Source organism: Asterias rubens, chromosome 22 (assembly GCF_902459465.1).
Source record: "Asterias rubens chromosome 22, eAstRub1.3, whole genome shotgun sequence".
NCBI classification, from domain to species: domain Eukaryota; kingdom Metazoa; phylum Echinodermata; class Asteroidea; order Forcipulatida; family Asteriidae; genus Asterias; species Asterias rubens.
In genome coordinates, this window is record NC_047083.1 from 2,729,286 (window position 1) to 2,747,255 (window position 17,970).

At 39.3% G+C, this 17,970-nt stretch overlaps 2 protein-coding genes across 2 annotated transcripts; one reads left to right on the forward strand and one right to left on the reverse strand.

Annotated features, from left to right (window-relative positions):
- Nucleotides 1-1,077: 1,077 nt before the first annotated feature.
- Nucleotides 1,078-10,657, reverse strand: LOC117304964 (protein lin-7 homolog C-like). Its single transcript, XM_033789624.1, has 6 exons — nt 10,600-10,657; nt 6,473-6,514; nt 5,337-5,485; nt 4,496-4,705; nt 3,215-3,384; nt 1,078-2,917 (listed from the first exon to the last, which is right to left on the reverse strand). The coding sequence occupies exons 1-6, from the start codon at nt 10,655-10,657 to the stop codon at nt 2,911-2,913; spliced, it is 636 nt and encodes a 211-aa protein (XP_033645515.1). The 3' UTR covers nt 1,078-2,910.
- A 333-nt stretch (nt 10,658-10,990) lies between these two features.
- Nucleotides 10,991-17,891, forward strand: LOC117304962 (sorting and assembly machinery component 50 homolog). The gene is made up of 12 exons (XM_033789622.1): nt 10,991-11,127; nt 11,910-12,008; nt 12,097-12,286; nt 12,631-12,737; nt 13,187-13,320; nt 13,721-13,808; nt 14,623-14,751; nt 15,329-15,493; nt 15,832-15,970; nt 16,676-16,822; nt 16,935-17,079; nt 17,544-17,891. The coding sequence occupies exons 1-12, from the start codon at nt 11,107-11,109 to the stop codon at nt 17,587-17,589; spliced, it is 1,410 nt and encodes a 469-aa protein (XP_033645513.1). The 5' UTR covers nt 10,991-11,106; the 3' UTR covers nt 17,590-17,891.
- The last annotated feature ends 79 nt before the right edge of the window (nt 17,892-17,970 follow it).

The window sequence follows — 17,970 nt, forward strand, 5'->3', positions numbered from 1 at the left end:
ATTTCTCATACAATTAAATGGTTAACATATCAGACTACCATTAACAAGTTAAAAATAATGTACATAAATTAAGTCATCAATCTACACCAGTATGGCTTCTATATTTGGGGGAAAGCCAAAGGTGGGTGTTCAGGTTGGTATAGTGGCGTCTGGCCTCGCCTTTCACCTCGCGAACCCTGGTTCAAATCCCACCGGGGGCACTATGTGGATTGGCTTTTCAGTCCCTACCTGACTGCTTGGGTTTTCCCGGGAATAACTTTCTAGGGCTTTCCTCCCATGTCTAAAACCGAAACCTCTTCATCGTCTTCTCTCTCATGCGCGTCAAACGCGACGACTGATGCCACGCTCACCATGTTGGTGGGCAGTTAGGTTTACGTGTATTAACGCCGCATCGCCTAAAATGTGCACTTCACTGCATAACGCACAGCATAGAGTTATATATAAAAACGCACAGTGAATTGCCCACCAGTATGGCGCATTCAAGATTTTTCTGATGATGACGTCAGGTGAAATGGGTCATTAGACCCCTTGCATAACGTGAAAACAGTACACTGACGTGCACATTTTCACGCACATAGAACAGCTATCGTCCAATCATTTGCCTCCTTTGACCCCAGTGAGGGCACTTTTTAACCTCAGTGAGGGTGTCTTTTGAGCGTGTGACGTCCATCACATGCAAGGGGTCCAATGGGTTCAGCGACTTAGTTCGCTTTTCTGAGAGTCCGTTGCTTCACAACCAGAATCAATCAATAAATGAAATGAAGAGGAGTCAGTAGAAATTAACTCTTACAAAGTAACCGTGGACAAAATTCCAACTTGATTTTGAAAAGTTGATACTAGCAGATCGTTATATTTGATATCCACACAAAATCTATCCTTTCGATTCGGTAAAGAGCTTTTAAAAATGTTTTGTAATAAACCAGTATTAAACAAATTATGAATCAAGATTCAAGGTTAGTGCACCTTTAATCCCTCCCTTAGAGGGAGGGTTTCCTAATAAAGAAGTCACCAAAAATATTGACAAAATAGGGGGGACTGCCACCATAGGGCTAGATAGCTCAGTTAGTAGAGCGCCGGCAAGTTAATCCGGAGGTCGTTGGTTCGATTCCCACTCTAGTCAACATTCTTTGTTCAACCCCAAAATCATTTAAAAGTAAATGATTTCAAAGATTCGATCTTAAAAGCTCAAATAAGGTGCCAGAGAGTGCTCCTTTAATTTGTCCCTTAAAGGTGGAGTCCATCTATAGAGGAAGCTTCTACAAATTAACGACTTCCCAAAATCTTTCTGAACAAACGACTTACTGTTTAACGACAATTCCCCACATCCTTGGGAATGACGTCAAAACAAAACCAAGCGTTTGTTTTGAGAAGCAACGTCGGGGTCATCAATTCTTGAACAAAATGACAATCGCTTCTTCTAGACTTGCTAAGTATACTTGGTGACACATACTTAAGATGTCAAAATTTTGTTCATGGATAATTGGGAGATGACAAAGGCACCCCTCCCTCCCCTTTTTGCTGCCGCACCCTTTCTTTCCTCAACACCCAAACAAGACAAGAACAATATGGTTGTGCTGTTCAGACTAGAATTGCCAACCCTTGCAAACACCCAGGGAATAGCCATTTGCCGCACCCTTTCCTCCACACCAAAACAAGACAAGAACAGTGCAGCTGCCCTGTTTTTTCCCCATTAAAGATAATACACAGTGAAGCATTGTTATTCATTTGAAAAACACAAGACCAAAGTCTGGCCTGAAGTTAAATGGCCCTTGTGTTAAAATCATTGACCTATGGCTTGAAGTACAATGTTTTTTTCGAGCCCTGGCCCTTCTTTTCTGTCATGTAAAATATGTAGAAGTCAGCAATTTTGACGCCTTTAAAATTTACAAAAAACTTTTAGACACGCTATTATTGCCAGATCCTGCCTGGCATCCTTTATACCTAATGTCTACATGGTATTAAACCTCCTACTCTTGGGATTGTTTTCCAGCAAGTTGACCGACCATTTGAAACCATTCAACTGTATGGTGGCACAACTGTGCACAGAACTGACTGTGTACTGTGTAATATGCATTCACCACATGTTATCGTATTGCAGGCTGGTATAATTTATCTATCATTTAAAACCACAGTGGATAATATTAAAAGGTCACACAGTAGAAAGGTTGACTTACCCGTCTGGGCTCATTTATCCAGAATTCAAAACCAAAGTGGATGATTTTGAAAAGTCTGACAGTAGGAGGGTTGACTATGTAGTGTAGATGCATTCACAACTTAAGGTATCATTATTGCAGGTTGGCAGAGTTTATATCATTCAAAACCACAGGCAGTAATTATAATAAATGGTCACACAGTAGGAGGGTTAATTCCTTCAATGCTGATAAACGTTTATATATAGTATCATGACACTCGGTAATAAATATTTTGATTGATATAAAAAAAAGGAAAATGAAAAGAAATAAATTTGATGATCTACAAATCCTCAGGTAAGTATTTACATCTTTAAATCATAACTATCAATGAATCAAATGCGTTAACTTTGAATCGACAAAGCGCCCTCTAACGGAAATTGCTGCTAACTTTAAATTCAAATTCTTTTTAACCAATCCATCTAAATAAAAAAACGGATGGTTGCCCTATGAGACAATTCTACTCGAGACACATAAAAAAAATGGAAAAAAAAAAAAAAATGTCCACTCAATCTGCGCCAATCTTCAAATTTGTACAGCGCACTCCATAGTCAGATGACATACTTAACGTAATACCTTTTTTTGAATACTAATTAATGTTAAAAATCGTGAAAATCCAGAAAGTTTACATACAGTTAGGGCACATACGATGACGATAACGCGTGACTTATTGAGACCACAAACCCACAACACTTGATGATGAAGAATATATTGGTAGAAATTACACACTGTGAGAGACAAAAACAAAAATTCATATGTATTAAAAACATCAGAAAGTTGACAATCTGTAAAGATGAAATTGCATGCCTGATACTTCACGGAGGCAACGGAAGCGATTGCCTCCATGCCCCCTGGTCATTGCCTTGGTGCCCTTGAAATGCTACAGCAGAAATTTACAATTTCATCATAGGGTGCCCTTTACCAAGGAGAAAATGACTTAGTGCCCTTTGCCCCCTAAAAACGAAAGCATACAGCCCTGACAGTGGATTATATTAAATGGTCATAGAGTAGGAGGGTTAACTAACCTGTCTGGACTCATTTGGTTGATGTTATGTCGGCGCGCTGCCCTTTGTCGGTCAAATCTTGCTTCCATCTCTTCCAAAACCTTCGGTGTGTATCGAACGACAAGCTTGACCCTGTCCTTGGCCGATTTCAAAAGTTCTACAGCTTTTTCATGTTGTTCTCCTTCAACGGACTATACCAAAAAATAATAACTAAAGGTAGTCAAGGCACTTTACAGATATAAAGATGTAAAACACGAAGCCATTAAACATGCCGATATAAAACATCTTTAAACAGAAAAAGGAACTTTGTGATCCTCTTAAAAACACGCGTAAACGTAACCACTAAAAAACTTAAACTATAGTGCTGCAAAAACAGGCCACAATACAATAGGCCTAATACAAGAAAACACAATTTAGAAATTAACTGACAGCTGTAAACCTGAACATAAGTTCTGAAACTTCTAAAGTACTGAAAACTAATGACCTGTCTCTAAAATGTACAATAATAAAAATAGAAAAATTACTAAGAGTTAAATTAAATATACAAGAAATCAATCAATAAAACAAAAACCACACAAGATGATAATAAATGATAACAGAGCTCCGAGAAGTTTAAGACCGAAACCGCCTCCCAAATGAGACTACAAAAATCTATGTATAGATTATGGTTGAGTGCCTTGCTCACAGGCACAAGTGTCTTGACCACACTCTGCTGCTGACAACACCGGAGCTTGGATCCGGTAATCTCAGCCATGACACGCAACAAATACATAATAAAAACAATATCAACAATAACAGTAATAGGTATTTATAAAGCGCCTTTACAAAGAGATCAAAGCGCTGAACAGAAAGACGAGAATCAAGAAGACAAAGATGAGCGTTACGAGAACAAAAATATTTAAAGGCGTTTCCTGAAAATGTTCATAATAATAATAATAATAATAATAATAATAATAATAATAATAATAATAATAATAATAATAATAATAATAATAATAATAATAATAATAATAATAATAATAATAATAATAATAATAATAATAATAATAATAATAATAATAATAATAATAATAATAATAATAATAATAATAATAGTTAACCATTTTTATAATAGTGATAAAACATGTCTCTGTACGCTGCAGAGAAAAAAGACAACAAAATACAAATACATGTAGGTACCAAACAAAAATTCATGAATAAAATTTCTAAATAGGTGCGTCTTTAAAGCTATCTTAAACTTATCAATGGAATCGATGTAGAAGATAGGCGATAGAAGGAGCCTTTCTGATAATAATTTCTTACAATTCCGTTGACGGACAACAACTGGTCTCCTCTCTTCAGCCCTCTGTGTCGGTCCGCCACGCCACCGGGGATGATTCTTGAGATGTAGATGGGTGAGTTCTGCTCCCGGCCCCCCATTACGTTGAAGCCAAGCCCCTCATCTGTCTTGGGGAGTTCGACGACACGAGGATGGGCGTGGCCTTCACTTGCTGCGAAGGCTGCTACTGTTGCCTTTAGAAAAGGGGGTTGAAAAGTGCGACTACAAGTTAGGATCAGTTTCTGATTGTTATAGGGATAGTTAAATTGTTTGACAGTCTTTGCAACATTATAAACTTATTTTTTAAAGATTTAAACTTTGCCTGGGCCTCATTTTAAAACAGATGTGATAGGCTATGGAAAAAAACCCTGGAACCATTAGCGCAAAGGGTGAAAGCTTGCGAGTGCAAAAGCTTGCGGGTTCGAAGCCTGCTTACTTAATTTATCTTTGGTTTTGAAAGCACTACTCTAAAATATAGAGGGTTTCATTTATGCTTCTGTCTTCATTTTCTTAATGAATTTGATCTAAGCTATAAAATATAATAATAAAAAAAAAAAAATCCCTGATAAAGCAGCACAAAGAGATCTTCCTACTTAAATGCAGGGTACTAGGCAAAGTGCCATGTTGACTTTTAAGGATTGATTTCTTCGTAACATCAAGACCAAACCAGCTCTCTTTCAGAGCCAACACTCCGTAAAAGAGAATTATTACATGGTTGTTTATGTACCAGCAAGTTTACTACTATTTATAGTTTATTCTTAGGATTGACCGTTTGTTGATCATGAAAAAGTTTCTGTGTTTTCAGAGGAGTCCAGACTATCTTACTTTTGCCGTTGCATTCGCTCTTATCTCCGGATCACCCTGTATGTCCACCGTCTCGTAGACGTGCTCGTAAACTTCTCGCACTGCGGTGAAGAACTCACTCTCCAGAACCTTTTGAAGTGCTATGAGTTTTGGCGAAGGTATATCACGAGCTAAAAGGCAGGAAAAACGAGGATGTCAGAAAAGTATAATCATAAAAACTTGGACTGAATTTCCCAATTAGAGCGAGGGACAATGACCTTCACATGTATTTTTTAGCCCTTCTAGAACAGACAGACTAACCTGTGAGACAGACTAATTTACCCTCGAGCCTCAATTTCATCCCTCTGATGTGAATATAAACATTCTATAAGACAGTCAGGTCTGTGCTTCGTTTTTGAAAGGGCAAGGGCACCCAGGCATTTTCTCCTTGGTAAAGACACCCTACATGCCCCATGAGAAAATTGTAAACTTTTACTTGAGCATTTCAGGGGCACAAAGGCCATTAATGACCAGGGGGCATGGAGGCAATCGCCTTTGTTGCCTCCGTGGAGTAATGTACATGTTTCAGGCCTGCAGCCGATTTCACGAAACTTTACGCAACTGCGTAAGTCCACTTGCGCACTGTTTATTGCGTAAGTTGCGCCATAAACGTTGCGCAAGTGGACTTACGCAGTTGCGTAAAGTTTCGTGAAATCTGAGTGATAAAGGTCTATTCCTTTTGACAACATTAGGTACAAGAATAATTTACCCTAGATCCTCAGTTTCATCTTTGAATGTAAAAAAAGTTTTGCCTGGATAAACATTCTACAAGACAGTCGGGGTCTAAGCCACAAAACGTAGCAAGTCTGGTCTGGTGCAATCACAGAGGATGCAGGGACAGGACGCAATGACGGGATTACCCTATTACGCTAAGTCCCTGAGGCCCAAGTGTTTAAGGTCTAATTCACAACTTCCCAAGTTTTTAAGTGATACGGTGGAAGGGGGTTACTAAATTTAGATTGGTGCGGCTAAAACATGTATGTATTCCTAACTAAAACACTATGCAATAATGGTAGAATAAAACGGGAAAAAATATACCCTTGCTTAGTCCTCACAAACAACATGCCTGCACGATGCAACAAAATTAGGAGGGATAACTTTTTAGTTGATCTACTCACCCTGTTGAAGATGTTGAAGAAGCGCAATAGCTCTTGAGACATCTGCAAAACACGAGAAATTACCGGTCGTTAACATTCTGATAAATTTTGAAACAGTTTTGGACGATCTTCCAAGATACTCGAGGTGATCCTTCAATGGCTCGTTATAAAGACCTGTCAAAATTTATAACTCCGAGAAAACTGTCACTGTTTCAATTCTCAATCTATCTTGAGATGACTTTTGTGGCAGGGGACGCAAGATATTAATTTCCTTGAAGACTTTGCAGTGAACGATTTCCCTTGTATAGCAGAGCAAAATGTTACACAAAAGGTTTCACTTGCTACTCAACCAACCGAGATTTGCTAACTCAATGTCAGCATCCAGTGTGCACACAACAGGTTCAGTCTTTAGATGCAAAATTGCTGGACGAAATCCTTCCCCGACCTGTAAGAGTTGTCAAATCTCTAGCAGGAAAAGGAACTTATGAGGTAGATCAATGTCCAGCACCGACCGGACAGCAGAAATGTTGAGGCTTGACTCGATCCAAAACAAACCAGGGCCCAGTTTCATAGGGCTGCTGCTTAAGCACCAAAAAGAAGCTATGCACAACAAAATTATGCTTACCAGTCAAACTATCACGTCACAGTTTGTGACTGGTATCCTGCACGTTTCTGCTTAGCAGACAAATGTTGAGCAATATTTCATGCTTAAGCAGCTCTATGAAATTGGGCCCTGTTCTTTTCTGGCTCTGTGGTGACGACACAGTGTCCCCCCAAATGACGCTGAAGTATCTCCTACATGTACTCCCAGAGAGGAAGTTTAAGACAAGGTGGGGTCAAGGAAACTCCTTGATGTTTCATCTCGAATTACCGAAGACAATCTTTGAGTTGCAAGACATCACTATCAATTTCAATAGACTGCGTAAGCCTCGAGAAAATTCATCAAAACAAAGAACATATATTTTTCCTGAAATTTTTATTTTTTTTATGAAGAAATGTGAACAATAAAAATATTCATTACAAATTCTGACCGACAAATATAAAGGCTTTTCATCCCACTGGACCAGTAGAAATTTATATTGCTCTTAGCCCAACTTGGCGCCCTTTCAGAAATTGTCCATTCACAAGCATGGAACTTCATCATTGAGAGGAGGGAAAGGCCATTTTCATTTTGTACAATCTTAAAGTCTATATAAAACTTTTGAAGGGCAACCAAGGCCAAGAGCAGGGCAACAGAGCCTGTGGCAGGTCTGTATTGAAAGTGCCCTTTGCAAAATAAAAATGGCCTTGTCCTCTCAAAGATGAAACTCATGGCCTATACTTAACAGGGTCAACATGGTCAACTGTTTGGTACATGTAGGAGAATTAAAGGAACACGTTGCCTTGGATCGGACGAGTTGGTCTATAAAAAGCATTTGTAACCGTTTTTTATCAAAATTGCATATGGTTGGAAAGATGTCTTAAAAGTAGAATACAATGATCCACACAAGTTTGCCTCGAAATTGCGTAGTTTTCCTTTTACTGTGCGAACTAACAAGGTCGGCCATTTGTGGGAGTCAACAAATTTGACTCCCATAAATTGCCGACCGTGTTAGTCGATGAGGTAAAAGGAAAACCGTGCAATTTCGAGGCATGTTTGTGTGGATCATTGTATTCTACTTTTACAACATCTTTCTAACCATATCGATTTTATAACAAACGGTTACAAACGCTTTTCATAGACCAACTCGACCGATCCAAGGCACTGTGTTCCTTTAATGTCAATCTACATGATGCAGGCTGCATCCTTCACCCCCTGGTCTGGTGGGGATAACACAAGACTTTGCACTAGAGGAAGCTTCATCAATCTAATGTGCGTCAAACTGCGTCTGGTTGTGTGAGATACATGCAGGCTTATAAATCATTCTATACAAGGGGGAATGCAGTTTTTTCCTGGTGAAGTTTTTATCAGGATTCAGCTCCCCATGCACAAGCTGGCCAATTGGGCCGATACGTGCTAATTTCAGTCTGTCAAGATTTAGGCCAAATAAAAAAAATACCAGTTGATCGTTCCCACCCACACCCTTTTTGGGAGCCGCATCCTTTCTTTAACTATATCATGTACTATTTTTTATTTTCGATGTTTTAAATTAGTTTTTAAATCCATCCATTCGAAAGGACTGGCCTAAAGGCTTTTCCCGAATCTAACGAGATGCTCTCAAAATTAGTGAATGCCTACTACCAGCAAACCTTTTTAATGTAATAATCTGACCCTGTGGTTAACCTGGGTCCTCATGCAACAAACAGAACTAAAATAAGTTCAAAGAATTTGTGGCCTGTTCGATTTTAAACACTAAGCGTCCATCTTGGAAACAAAATAAAAAATAAAAAGGCCCTCATCTTCCTCTTTTAGGAAAAATCCGGACGATCAACTGGTATTTTTTTTTATTTGGCCTTATTTGCGTTTATTGTAAAATCAACTCGATTTTTTCACCAATAGGCCTAGTGGACCCAGTCGATACACAAAAAAACTAATTTTTTGTTTACAAAAATCATCCAAGATATAACCATTTATAATGCTCTAGAATGCACATTATCTATTCCAAACCTAGATACACCAAATAATAATAATAAAAATAACTCAAGGGGGGGCTTACTCGCAGCTAAGAGCTGAATTGCGAAGGACACGGCTACAACGTGTTCGAGAAGCAGGCTTGCAAGGGCGTCTTTGGCTGCCAGCCACATCAACCCGTTATAACCACGGAGCACAGCCAAAGATCGAAAGTGTTTGATTTTTCCTGAGTGAAGGAAAACCCGGATGGTCTGGCAAACCCTCGTGGCACAGCAGAGAACCAACTCACAACTCAACTCACAATGGCCCTGGCTGGGAATCGAACCGGGGTCACCTTGGCGAGCGCTTTACGCACAAGCCAACCATTCCACAACATTCTAAAGACCTTGTTTCAATTCAGCATACCTTGGCCAAACTTATAGTCTGACAATTGATTGGATTTGGAATTGCACAGAACAAAAATTAATTAAGGCATGCTTTGGTTTGCCCAATCTTTGGGGACACAATTTCCTTCCTCCTGCTGCCAGAGGCCCAGTCACATCGCTAGAACTAGGTAAAACTGTATTGGGGTGACAAGGGGATGCACAGGTTGAAGTGGCCACTTCTGGCTCATTAAAACTTAAGTTTTCGTTTGCACTATTTTCTAAAACACTGTCATCTTTTTTTCCCCCAAACTTTCTTTTATCCCATTGTGGAGGCCAAAACGAAGCCAAGAAAAATGATGGTGAATGTGATAGAGAAATATGATTGGTCCCATTCAGCTTTCACGTCAGCTGCTGGCCACGAACATGGCATGGTGTGCCAGAGTTTGTAGCACGCGTATCTCTGTGCACGCCACTAATCACCAGCCTTCCGAGTTTTGCCTCAAGTGGCTAGTACTGAAACTCTGGAGCCCCTCCCCCCCCCATGGAAAAGTGTCCGTCTTTGCGATTGTCTTCCATCTCCGCCTGCCCGGGGCCCCTGAGCCCGCGAGATGCCTGTTTTTGTGCCGTCAAAGAATGTTTGGAAAAGTTTCCGTATGGCATAACCACTTTTTTATTCGATATGATTATGAAATAATATCTAATTTACCTCAATGAGATATCCCTTTTAGTACAAAAGGGTGAACAAGTTGTGGCGCCATACGGAAAGTTATCCAAATGTTTGGTGTGGCTGTGCCGTCACAGAATGTTTGCCCTCCTGCCACCACCCCCCCCCCCATCCCATCCCGTGTGCAGAACGGCCCTGTGTCTGTGTGCATCCACACAACACGAGCTTGCCCGCCCTGGACACCCCGTACTACTCTACTACCATACAATTATCCCAATATGAACCCCACCTATCTCGCCCCAAATTGAGTCAGGGCAGGCATTTTCTTTTCTTATGACAATGACATCAATCAATGACAATCAATTCATCATCATGACTTCGTTCGTCAAATTCGTAACTTCTTATTCTTAACTTTAATTGTAAAATACGATCTCAAAGTACACTTTTAGAAGGTAGAATTTAACCCAAAATACTTTCAAAGTTAAGCTCATATTGTGTGCTACCATAACAATAATTCAAATTGATAAAAATTCTGAGCAATTAATAACAAAATGAGGGATTTCCTTACCTCTTTCAAGCGTCAACTCAGCAGTGGTCGCCATTTTGCTTGTGAGCTGTGACGTCATGATCATCTACGGCGCGCGTAGTTCGGAGGTCATTCGAGGGACTTTAAACTTTTTTGTAGGGGTGGTCATGTGGAATTAATGAATTTCACACAATCTTTGATTCACGAAATATTTGATGATCACATTAACTAAAAAGGTTTTCAAAATGTCGTTGATGAAATATTTCTAGCTGGTTGAAAGTTCTACTTTACATAATAAAATATCAACCCCCAAATTCCCAGGCGAAATTTGATCCCACACCCGGCAGGGCCCGCCCACTCTGTCTCTCCTCGATGAACGAAATCTGAAATGGAAAAGTTAAAGACCGCCCTCTGTTGGTTCTTTGATATAATTTCGACAACATGGCGACCTCCATGGATCTTCGATCCAAGTGAAGAAGTCGGCGAAAACACCTTAAAACTTTGTCAATAAGAGATTTATTTTTGCGGTAGCAAAAATATCTGCTTGAAATGGGAACAGTTCATGCAAAGGTAATGTAAATACGAATAATCATCTATTTATTCTATAAAAATAACCTGTATTATGTGAAAAGCAGACGAAATCAGACGAAATTAATATTAATAAATCATCAGAATCAGATTCACTTCACCCTTCAGCGATCGAGTGAGTGAGAGTGGGTGCTTCCCCACTCAGACTCAGAGCATTTCTACCTCCATGCTCAGAGTCAGAGTGGCAGCGATGCAATTGCAATGCATTTATACCAATAGTATTGAATAATGAAAATTCAATGCTGATCTTTTGCAGTGCAAGGTTGGAAAGGGGTGGGAGAAGGGTTGGGTGTGACATTTTTCGTCATGTTCGTAGGGAAATGTTTTGTTGATTTCTGATTAATTGGTATTGATAAGGGATAACATTTTGTATGGCGCCAACACTTTTTCACCCTTTTTTACAAAAAGGGATATCTCACTGAGGTAAATTAGATACACTAGGCCTATATTATTTCATATCGAATGAAAAAGTGGTGGTGCCATATGGAAACTTTTCCTTGAAGGCCGCATAGAGAATAGAAATAGAATATATTGAGAAGCGAAAGAGCTGTCCTTTCTCTATGTATGATTGAGTTGATGAGGAACCTTGAATCTGACAAAAACTTCAATCAAGCACAGCAAGCATTTGAGTGAATTTTGTTTAATTGAAATAATTGAAATGGAACTGTAAAAAATTTTAATATGTAATTCATTCATGTACCAAAGAAATGGTGTAGTGTTGGCAGCTTTCATTAAAATTGAGATTTTTCTTTTAATTTTTGAAGGAGCCAGAGATTAACAATATGAATGAAGAGCATCGTTCCCATGACAACATGTCTGAAGACCATCATCGTAATCACCATGTCTTTCATGGTGATATAAAGGCAAGTGAAATTTTCAATTTATTAAATTGAATGTAATTCAGCTTATTCTACAGAGAATCGTAACCCTTCGTCTTCTTAACCAAAATAGGTTAAGGTTGAGAAAGTACACATTGAAGGCCTGGGGAGGACCAAAGATGACATGGTTACAAAACACGTCAATCAACTCTTCAAAGCGCAAACCTTCAAAGACGTCATCTTGAAGTCGGGTGTCGTGAAGCAAGAACTAGAGGAGCTAGGAGTGTTCCAAGGAGTCGGAGTGTTCATAGACACAAGCAAAGGTTAGTCCAGGCCTGTATGATTCGTTTTTTGAAAGGGAAAGGGCACCAAGGCGTTCTCATCTTAGTAAAGGGCACCCTATGAGTAAATTGTAAACTTCTATTGGAGCATTTCAAAGGCACCAAGGCAATGACCAGGGGGCGTGGTGGCAGTTGCCTTCGTTGCCTCCATGAAGTATCAGGCCTGTTAGTTTTTCTGCTTCGAAAACCTTTGTAACTTCTCGCTAAAGGTTAATCGATGCTAAACGTTTTTTTCTTTAATCAAAATCAGCCAACAAAAGGCTACTCTAAAGCGCCTGTCTCAAAGGGTGTAACTTACTATTTCTTATCTTGTTATTTTGGTTCAGGCCCAGAGGCAAGACCAGATGGTTTGGACGTCACAGTCATTGTCAAAGAAATGCGGAGGATTACTGGCAATGCTCACACCTCTGTAGGAAACAACGAAGGCAGCTTGGTAAGAATAATAAATCTCCACCATTGATCTCTTTTATATTGACTGGATAGGACACATCTGGTGCATTGTACCACGTCTAGTGTAAGTGATCAACGGCGTGGCACGCTTTAGAGGGCTTACAAGTAAAAACATGCATGCGCAGAGGACTTGTTAGCAGTCGCCATTGATCTCTAGAGATCAATGGCACACACCTATTAATGATTCAATGGTTATCCAAACACTAACAAACTACATGACTTCAGACGGAGCCGTTTCTCACAATGTTTTATACTATCAACAGCTCTCCATTGCTCATTACCAAGTAAAGTTTTATGCTAACAATTATTTTGAGTAATTACCAATAGTGTCCAGTACCTAATAATAGTTCTTATTTTTCACACCATGCAAAGCTTTTAACATCACTTTGACAATGCTGTTGGAATAATTTGTCTGATCTTTTTCCCCTCCAGGTCTTGGGAGTCAAATGCCCTAATTTATTTGGGCGGGCTGAGAATCTCGCCGCTGAGTATTCAAGAGGCACTAAGCACTCCATCGGATTCAACACAACGTTTACTAAACCTCTGCGTGGAAACCAACAAAAGAGGTAAGGGAACTTTGCAACAATCAAACATGTGATATCCACAACACTACAACAACAAAAATGAGATCTGCCATTTTTACCGCGGGCCTTTTTTGTGTGAGATACAACGGTGAGAAAATAGAATTAGCTGTTGCAATCAACTTACCAACCAAAAAGAGCGAGTAAGAGTAAATATAAATAATGAATAATAAACTTGGGGGTACAACTATGGGTAAAATCTCTTTTGAAGAACGAGGTTAAAAATGCAAAAAATAGTTATTGGCCTGACGGTTTGACCCTAGCAGAGCCTTTCTCGAAGGTCATTACAAAACCGAGTTACAAAATTTTTTTGCACAGGGGTGACAAGTTTCTATTTTTCGCTGTTTCTCAAAATTATGGTTGGAATTTTTCTCCTGAGCTGCAGGTTCACAGTGAGTGCTTTTAGAACGTCTGGCGATTTCCCGTCGAGTTCCTACAAAGAAACCGACAATGGTGTCCTTCTTGATCTTGTGGTAAGTAGTCAGCTTTATTCATTCTGTATCTTCGTTCTGTATCTCCATTCCGTATTTTCATTCTGTATCTTCATTCTGTATCTTCATTCTGTATCTTCATTCTGTTTCTTCATGCTGTATCTTCATTCTGTATCTTCATTCTGCATCTTCACTCTGTATCTTCATTCTGTACATTCATTCTGTATCTTCATTCTATATCTTCATTCTGTACATTCATTCTTGTCTTCGTTCTATATCTTCATTCTCTATCTCCATTCTGTATGCTTCATTCAGTCTGTGCAAAACTACTGTTCACTGTAAACCAAATACTTCATCAGGGATCGATTCCACATAGAGCTAAGATTGATCTTAACTGTGTATTAATCTTAACTTCTAAGCCAAGTGCAGGCCTTGAACTTCACTCAAATTTTTGACTCCCATAAATGGCCGACCGTGTTAGTTCGCAAAGTCAAAGGAAAACCACGCAATTTCGAGGCAAATGTGTGTGGACCATTGTATTCTACTTTTAAAATATCTTTCTAATCATATATATGCATTTTATAATAAATGGTTTCAAACGCTTTGCGAATACCAACTCGACCGATCCAAGGCAACGTGTTCCTTTAAACTGTATTGGAACTTTGCAAAGGGCACCACAACAAAAGCACAGGGCACCACTGCAATTGCTGTGGTTGCCTTCGGCTATTTCAAGGCCTGAAAGTGTGATGTCACAATATAACAAAACGTGTAAAACTTTGCCAGTATTGAATTTTTCGTCATCAAGGCAGTCATAACATACTTCTCACTTTGTTTGATTTTGTTGTGTTTTTTGTAGCTACCAAGCTTTCTTGGTGAGCATAGCTTCAAATGGGAAGGCAACTGGAGAGATATTTCTTGTTTGTCACGGACGGCGTCCTTTGCTGTACGGGAGATGTCAGGGCACTCTGTGAAGTCATCAGTCAAGGTAAAGGTCACAAAGGTCATACCATGCCGGGGATGCCCATTCCTAAGGAGTCTAATTAACAGAGGGGATTACATGGAGACTAGAGCAAGCTAGTCGAAATTATGAAACCAAAATTAATAATAATAATCAACCGTTCTTATAAAGCGCATTACACATGGAGTGTCAAAGCGCTGTTTAAAGTCAAAAAAGAAAAACAAACAAAGTTAGATAAACTTTAACAAGTGAGTTTTGAGATGGCGTTTGAATAAATCCAGAGTTTGTGCGTCTTTGGGGAGTTTGTTCCAAAGAGTAGGAGAAGACGTGGAAAATGCACGTTGGCCGTAAAACTTGCTTCGTGGTAGTGAAGTTAACAACGATCCACTAAATTATATTTGTGAAAATGTTTTACTCATTTCTCAAAAAACTACAGCACCTCAGCAAGTAATATTTTAAGGGAAGCTTTCTACCGTCATTATCTTTAAACTGTGTAACTTTAATGTAAATCTGTGGATATTGTGTTTTGTGTCCTACAAAAAGTAGTACCCAAACCCTTGGAGCTTTCCAGTAATGTGATTGTTTATGTTGACTTACTCTACAGCATTTATATACGAGGGATACGCGTAACGAGCGCATCTACCCAACCCAGGGTTACCTCCTTCAGCTATCCCAGGAGCTTGCCGGGTTTAAAGCTCTCGGTGGGGACGTCCAGTTCCTGAAGGGAGAGGCAGAGCTACAAATGAACAGGAAGTTCTTCTCGGATTGCGTAAGAAAAATCTCGATTTCAAAGACCAGCTTTATTTGAATTTTCGTTTTACCCATATACACTCATGTGTGTTAGTATTACATACTCAGTACTATACTCAGTTCTTTCCAAAGCTCTGTAAAAAAAAATCCCAGGCAAATCACTCGGTTGGGATTCGAACCCACAACCTTAGCAATTCTAGAGCAGTGTCTTACCAACTAGACCACCGAGATTGCCCGGTAGCTAGAGGCTATACTTTAGCAGTGGTTAAACCGGCAGTAAAACCAAAATTAATTTTCTTTATCCCTGATGCAAATTTCCATATATTAAAACAGTTTTATTTGATTGGTTTGATTTAGGTTCTCTCCTGCTCACTCCAAGCCGGTCTGATGAAACCATTTAACTACACAGAAACAAGAATAAACGACAGGTTCTTTATCGGTGGGCCGACGTCAGTCAGAGGGTTTAACTTTCGAGGACTGGGTCCCCACACAGATGGTAAGTTAACTATATAAAAGATAAACCTAATCTATTTTCTGGTTACTTAACTAGTTAAATGGATAAAAAACTACTATAGTGGTTGGTTAACAAGTTTTAGTGGTTTACATAAACCCATTGTTGAATAAGCGAGGGGTTGGGATGTCATGCAGATTTTGGATTGTCTTTTTAATTTAAGATTTGATCTGAAGAGTGTTTACTTCTGGCTTTTCCATTTTACTCAGCTTTACCTCATGAAATGGAATAGTCCACAATTCACCTCTTGATTATATTCTGCACACACTGCGCTCAAACGCATCCAATATTTGTATTTAGTGCATCATTTGTGTTTTGATGAGCAAACTTAATCTCTGGTTGGTAAGACACTGCTCTAGAATTGCAAAGGTTGTGGGTTCGAATCCCACCCGAGAAATATGCCTGTGACTTTTCTTACAGAGCTCGAGAAAGTACTGAGTATACAGTACTATTACACATGGGTGTATATGGGTAAAACAATAACTAATAAACTCAATCACAGGTATACTGATCGAAACGCTGAGTTGAAAACAACGGTTTTTTTTCAGAACCACCCGAACTCATTTAGAGATTACCATTTTCATGATAATACTGCAAACCTTACTATATCAAAATAAATCTCAACGAGCCAGTTTTTAATTTAAAACACTAGTTTCTTTATGTCATTTTTTCTTCTACTTTTTCTTGTAGGGGATTCAGTCGGGGGCGAGGCCTACTGGGCAACCGGGCTCCACCTCTACACCCCTCTCCCGTTTATGCCCGGTAGGGGTGGACTGGGCGACCTCATACGAACCCATGTTTTCCTAAATGCGGGGAATCTATGTAATCTTAATCTAGGTAAGTTTGATGATTTTCTACAGAATCTGTTTTCAAAACTGCAGTTCTTTTACCTTTATCTCCCTAAAGAACTTTTCCTCAACCAATTTTTTGTGTGAAAATTTTCCAACAGAAGAACAAAATATCCACCAACACCTAGAACAACTGAGAGAGAATTTCCGATGGAGCTACGGAGCAGGTATCATTCTGAGACTAGGGAGAATCGCACGATTTGAGCTCAACTATGTCATACCCAAAACGGCACAGCCGATGGATAGGTGAGTACAGCAATGAGACATTTAAGACTTTCATCGGAAAAGACGTTGCTCGCTCGCGTTTATCGAGAACGAGGAAGTCTATGCAAGAGGCGTATTCAGGAAATGCGGCAGTATTGCTCCCAGAAGGGGATACAAACATTGGTTTATCGCCTATGATTATGTAATAGATGTTAAACTTGCATTTGGATAAAGAATATTAATTTGGTTTTTACCCATACACCGATGTGTGTAAGCACTGTATACTGAGTCTTTTCCCAATTCCTGTGATTATGGTTTGCACAAAACAATCAATTAGGAATCAGTAACTCAACGACAATACTTATTCTAGTCATTGTGAAATCAGCAGTTAGCCTGGCCGGAATCGAACCCACATCCTTGTGACTGCAAATTCTTTGGTTTAACCACTTGACTAATTTATCAGATAATACTAATTTACATTTTTTTCTTTTTTTTGCATTTGACAGTGTGAATGCTGGTCTGCAATTTGGCGTAGGTCTAAGCTTCTTGTAAGCTTCTTGTAAGGACAATAATTGTCTTGCCACCCTCACCCACCAGACCCAAGTAGCTGTGACTTATCAATGTGGCTCTCTATTGGCAGAAATGGTCCAACCAACAACAAAAGGCAGTGGGGAAGAGAGAGAGCGCAGAAATACATCTGGGCCCAATTTCATAAAGTTGCCAAAAGGCACTATTTACCAAGAGTGTCCAGTGCCACTGGACACTCTTTGTAAATAGGTCAATAATCAAAATAATTGTTAGCATAAAAACTTTTACTTGGTAACGAGCAATGGAGAGCTGTTGATAGTATAAAACATTTTGAGAAAGGGCTCCCTCTGGAGTAACAAAGTTTTTTTTGAAAGAGGTAATTTCTCACTCAAATAATACAAACCT

Excerpts from the sequence above, each read along its gene's own strand:
- LOC117304964 (XM_033789624.1), bottom strand. The coding sequence starts at position 10,657 with ATGACGTCACAGCTCACAAGCAAAATGGCGACCACTGCTGAGTTGACG. Across the intron at positions 5,486-6,472 it reads TCTTCAACATCTTCAACAGG|CTCGTGATATACCTTCGCCA; the intron begins GTGAGTAGATCA and ends CCTGCCTTTTAG. Across the intron at positions 3,385-4,495 it reads TGTTGTCCGTCAACGGAATT|TCCGTTGAAGGAGAACAACA; the intron begins GTAAGAAATTAT and ends TTTTTGGTATAG.
- LOC117304962 (XM_033789622.1), top strand. The coding sequence starts at position 11,107 with ATGGGAACAGTTCATGCAAAG. Across the intron at positions 12,738-13,186 it reads GAAACAACGAAGGCAGCTTG|GTCTTGGGAGTCAAATGCCC; the intron begins GTAAGAATAATA and ends TTTCCCCTCCAG. Across the intron at positions 15,971-16,675 it reads ACTGGGTCCCCACACAGATG|GGGATTCAGTCGGGGGCGAG; the intron begins GTAAGTTAACTA and ends TTTTTCTTGTAG.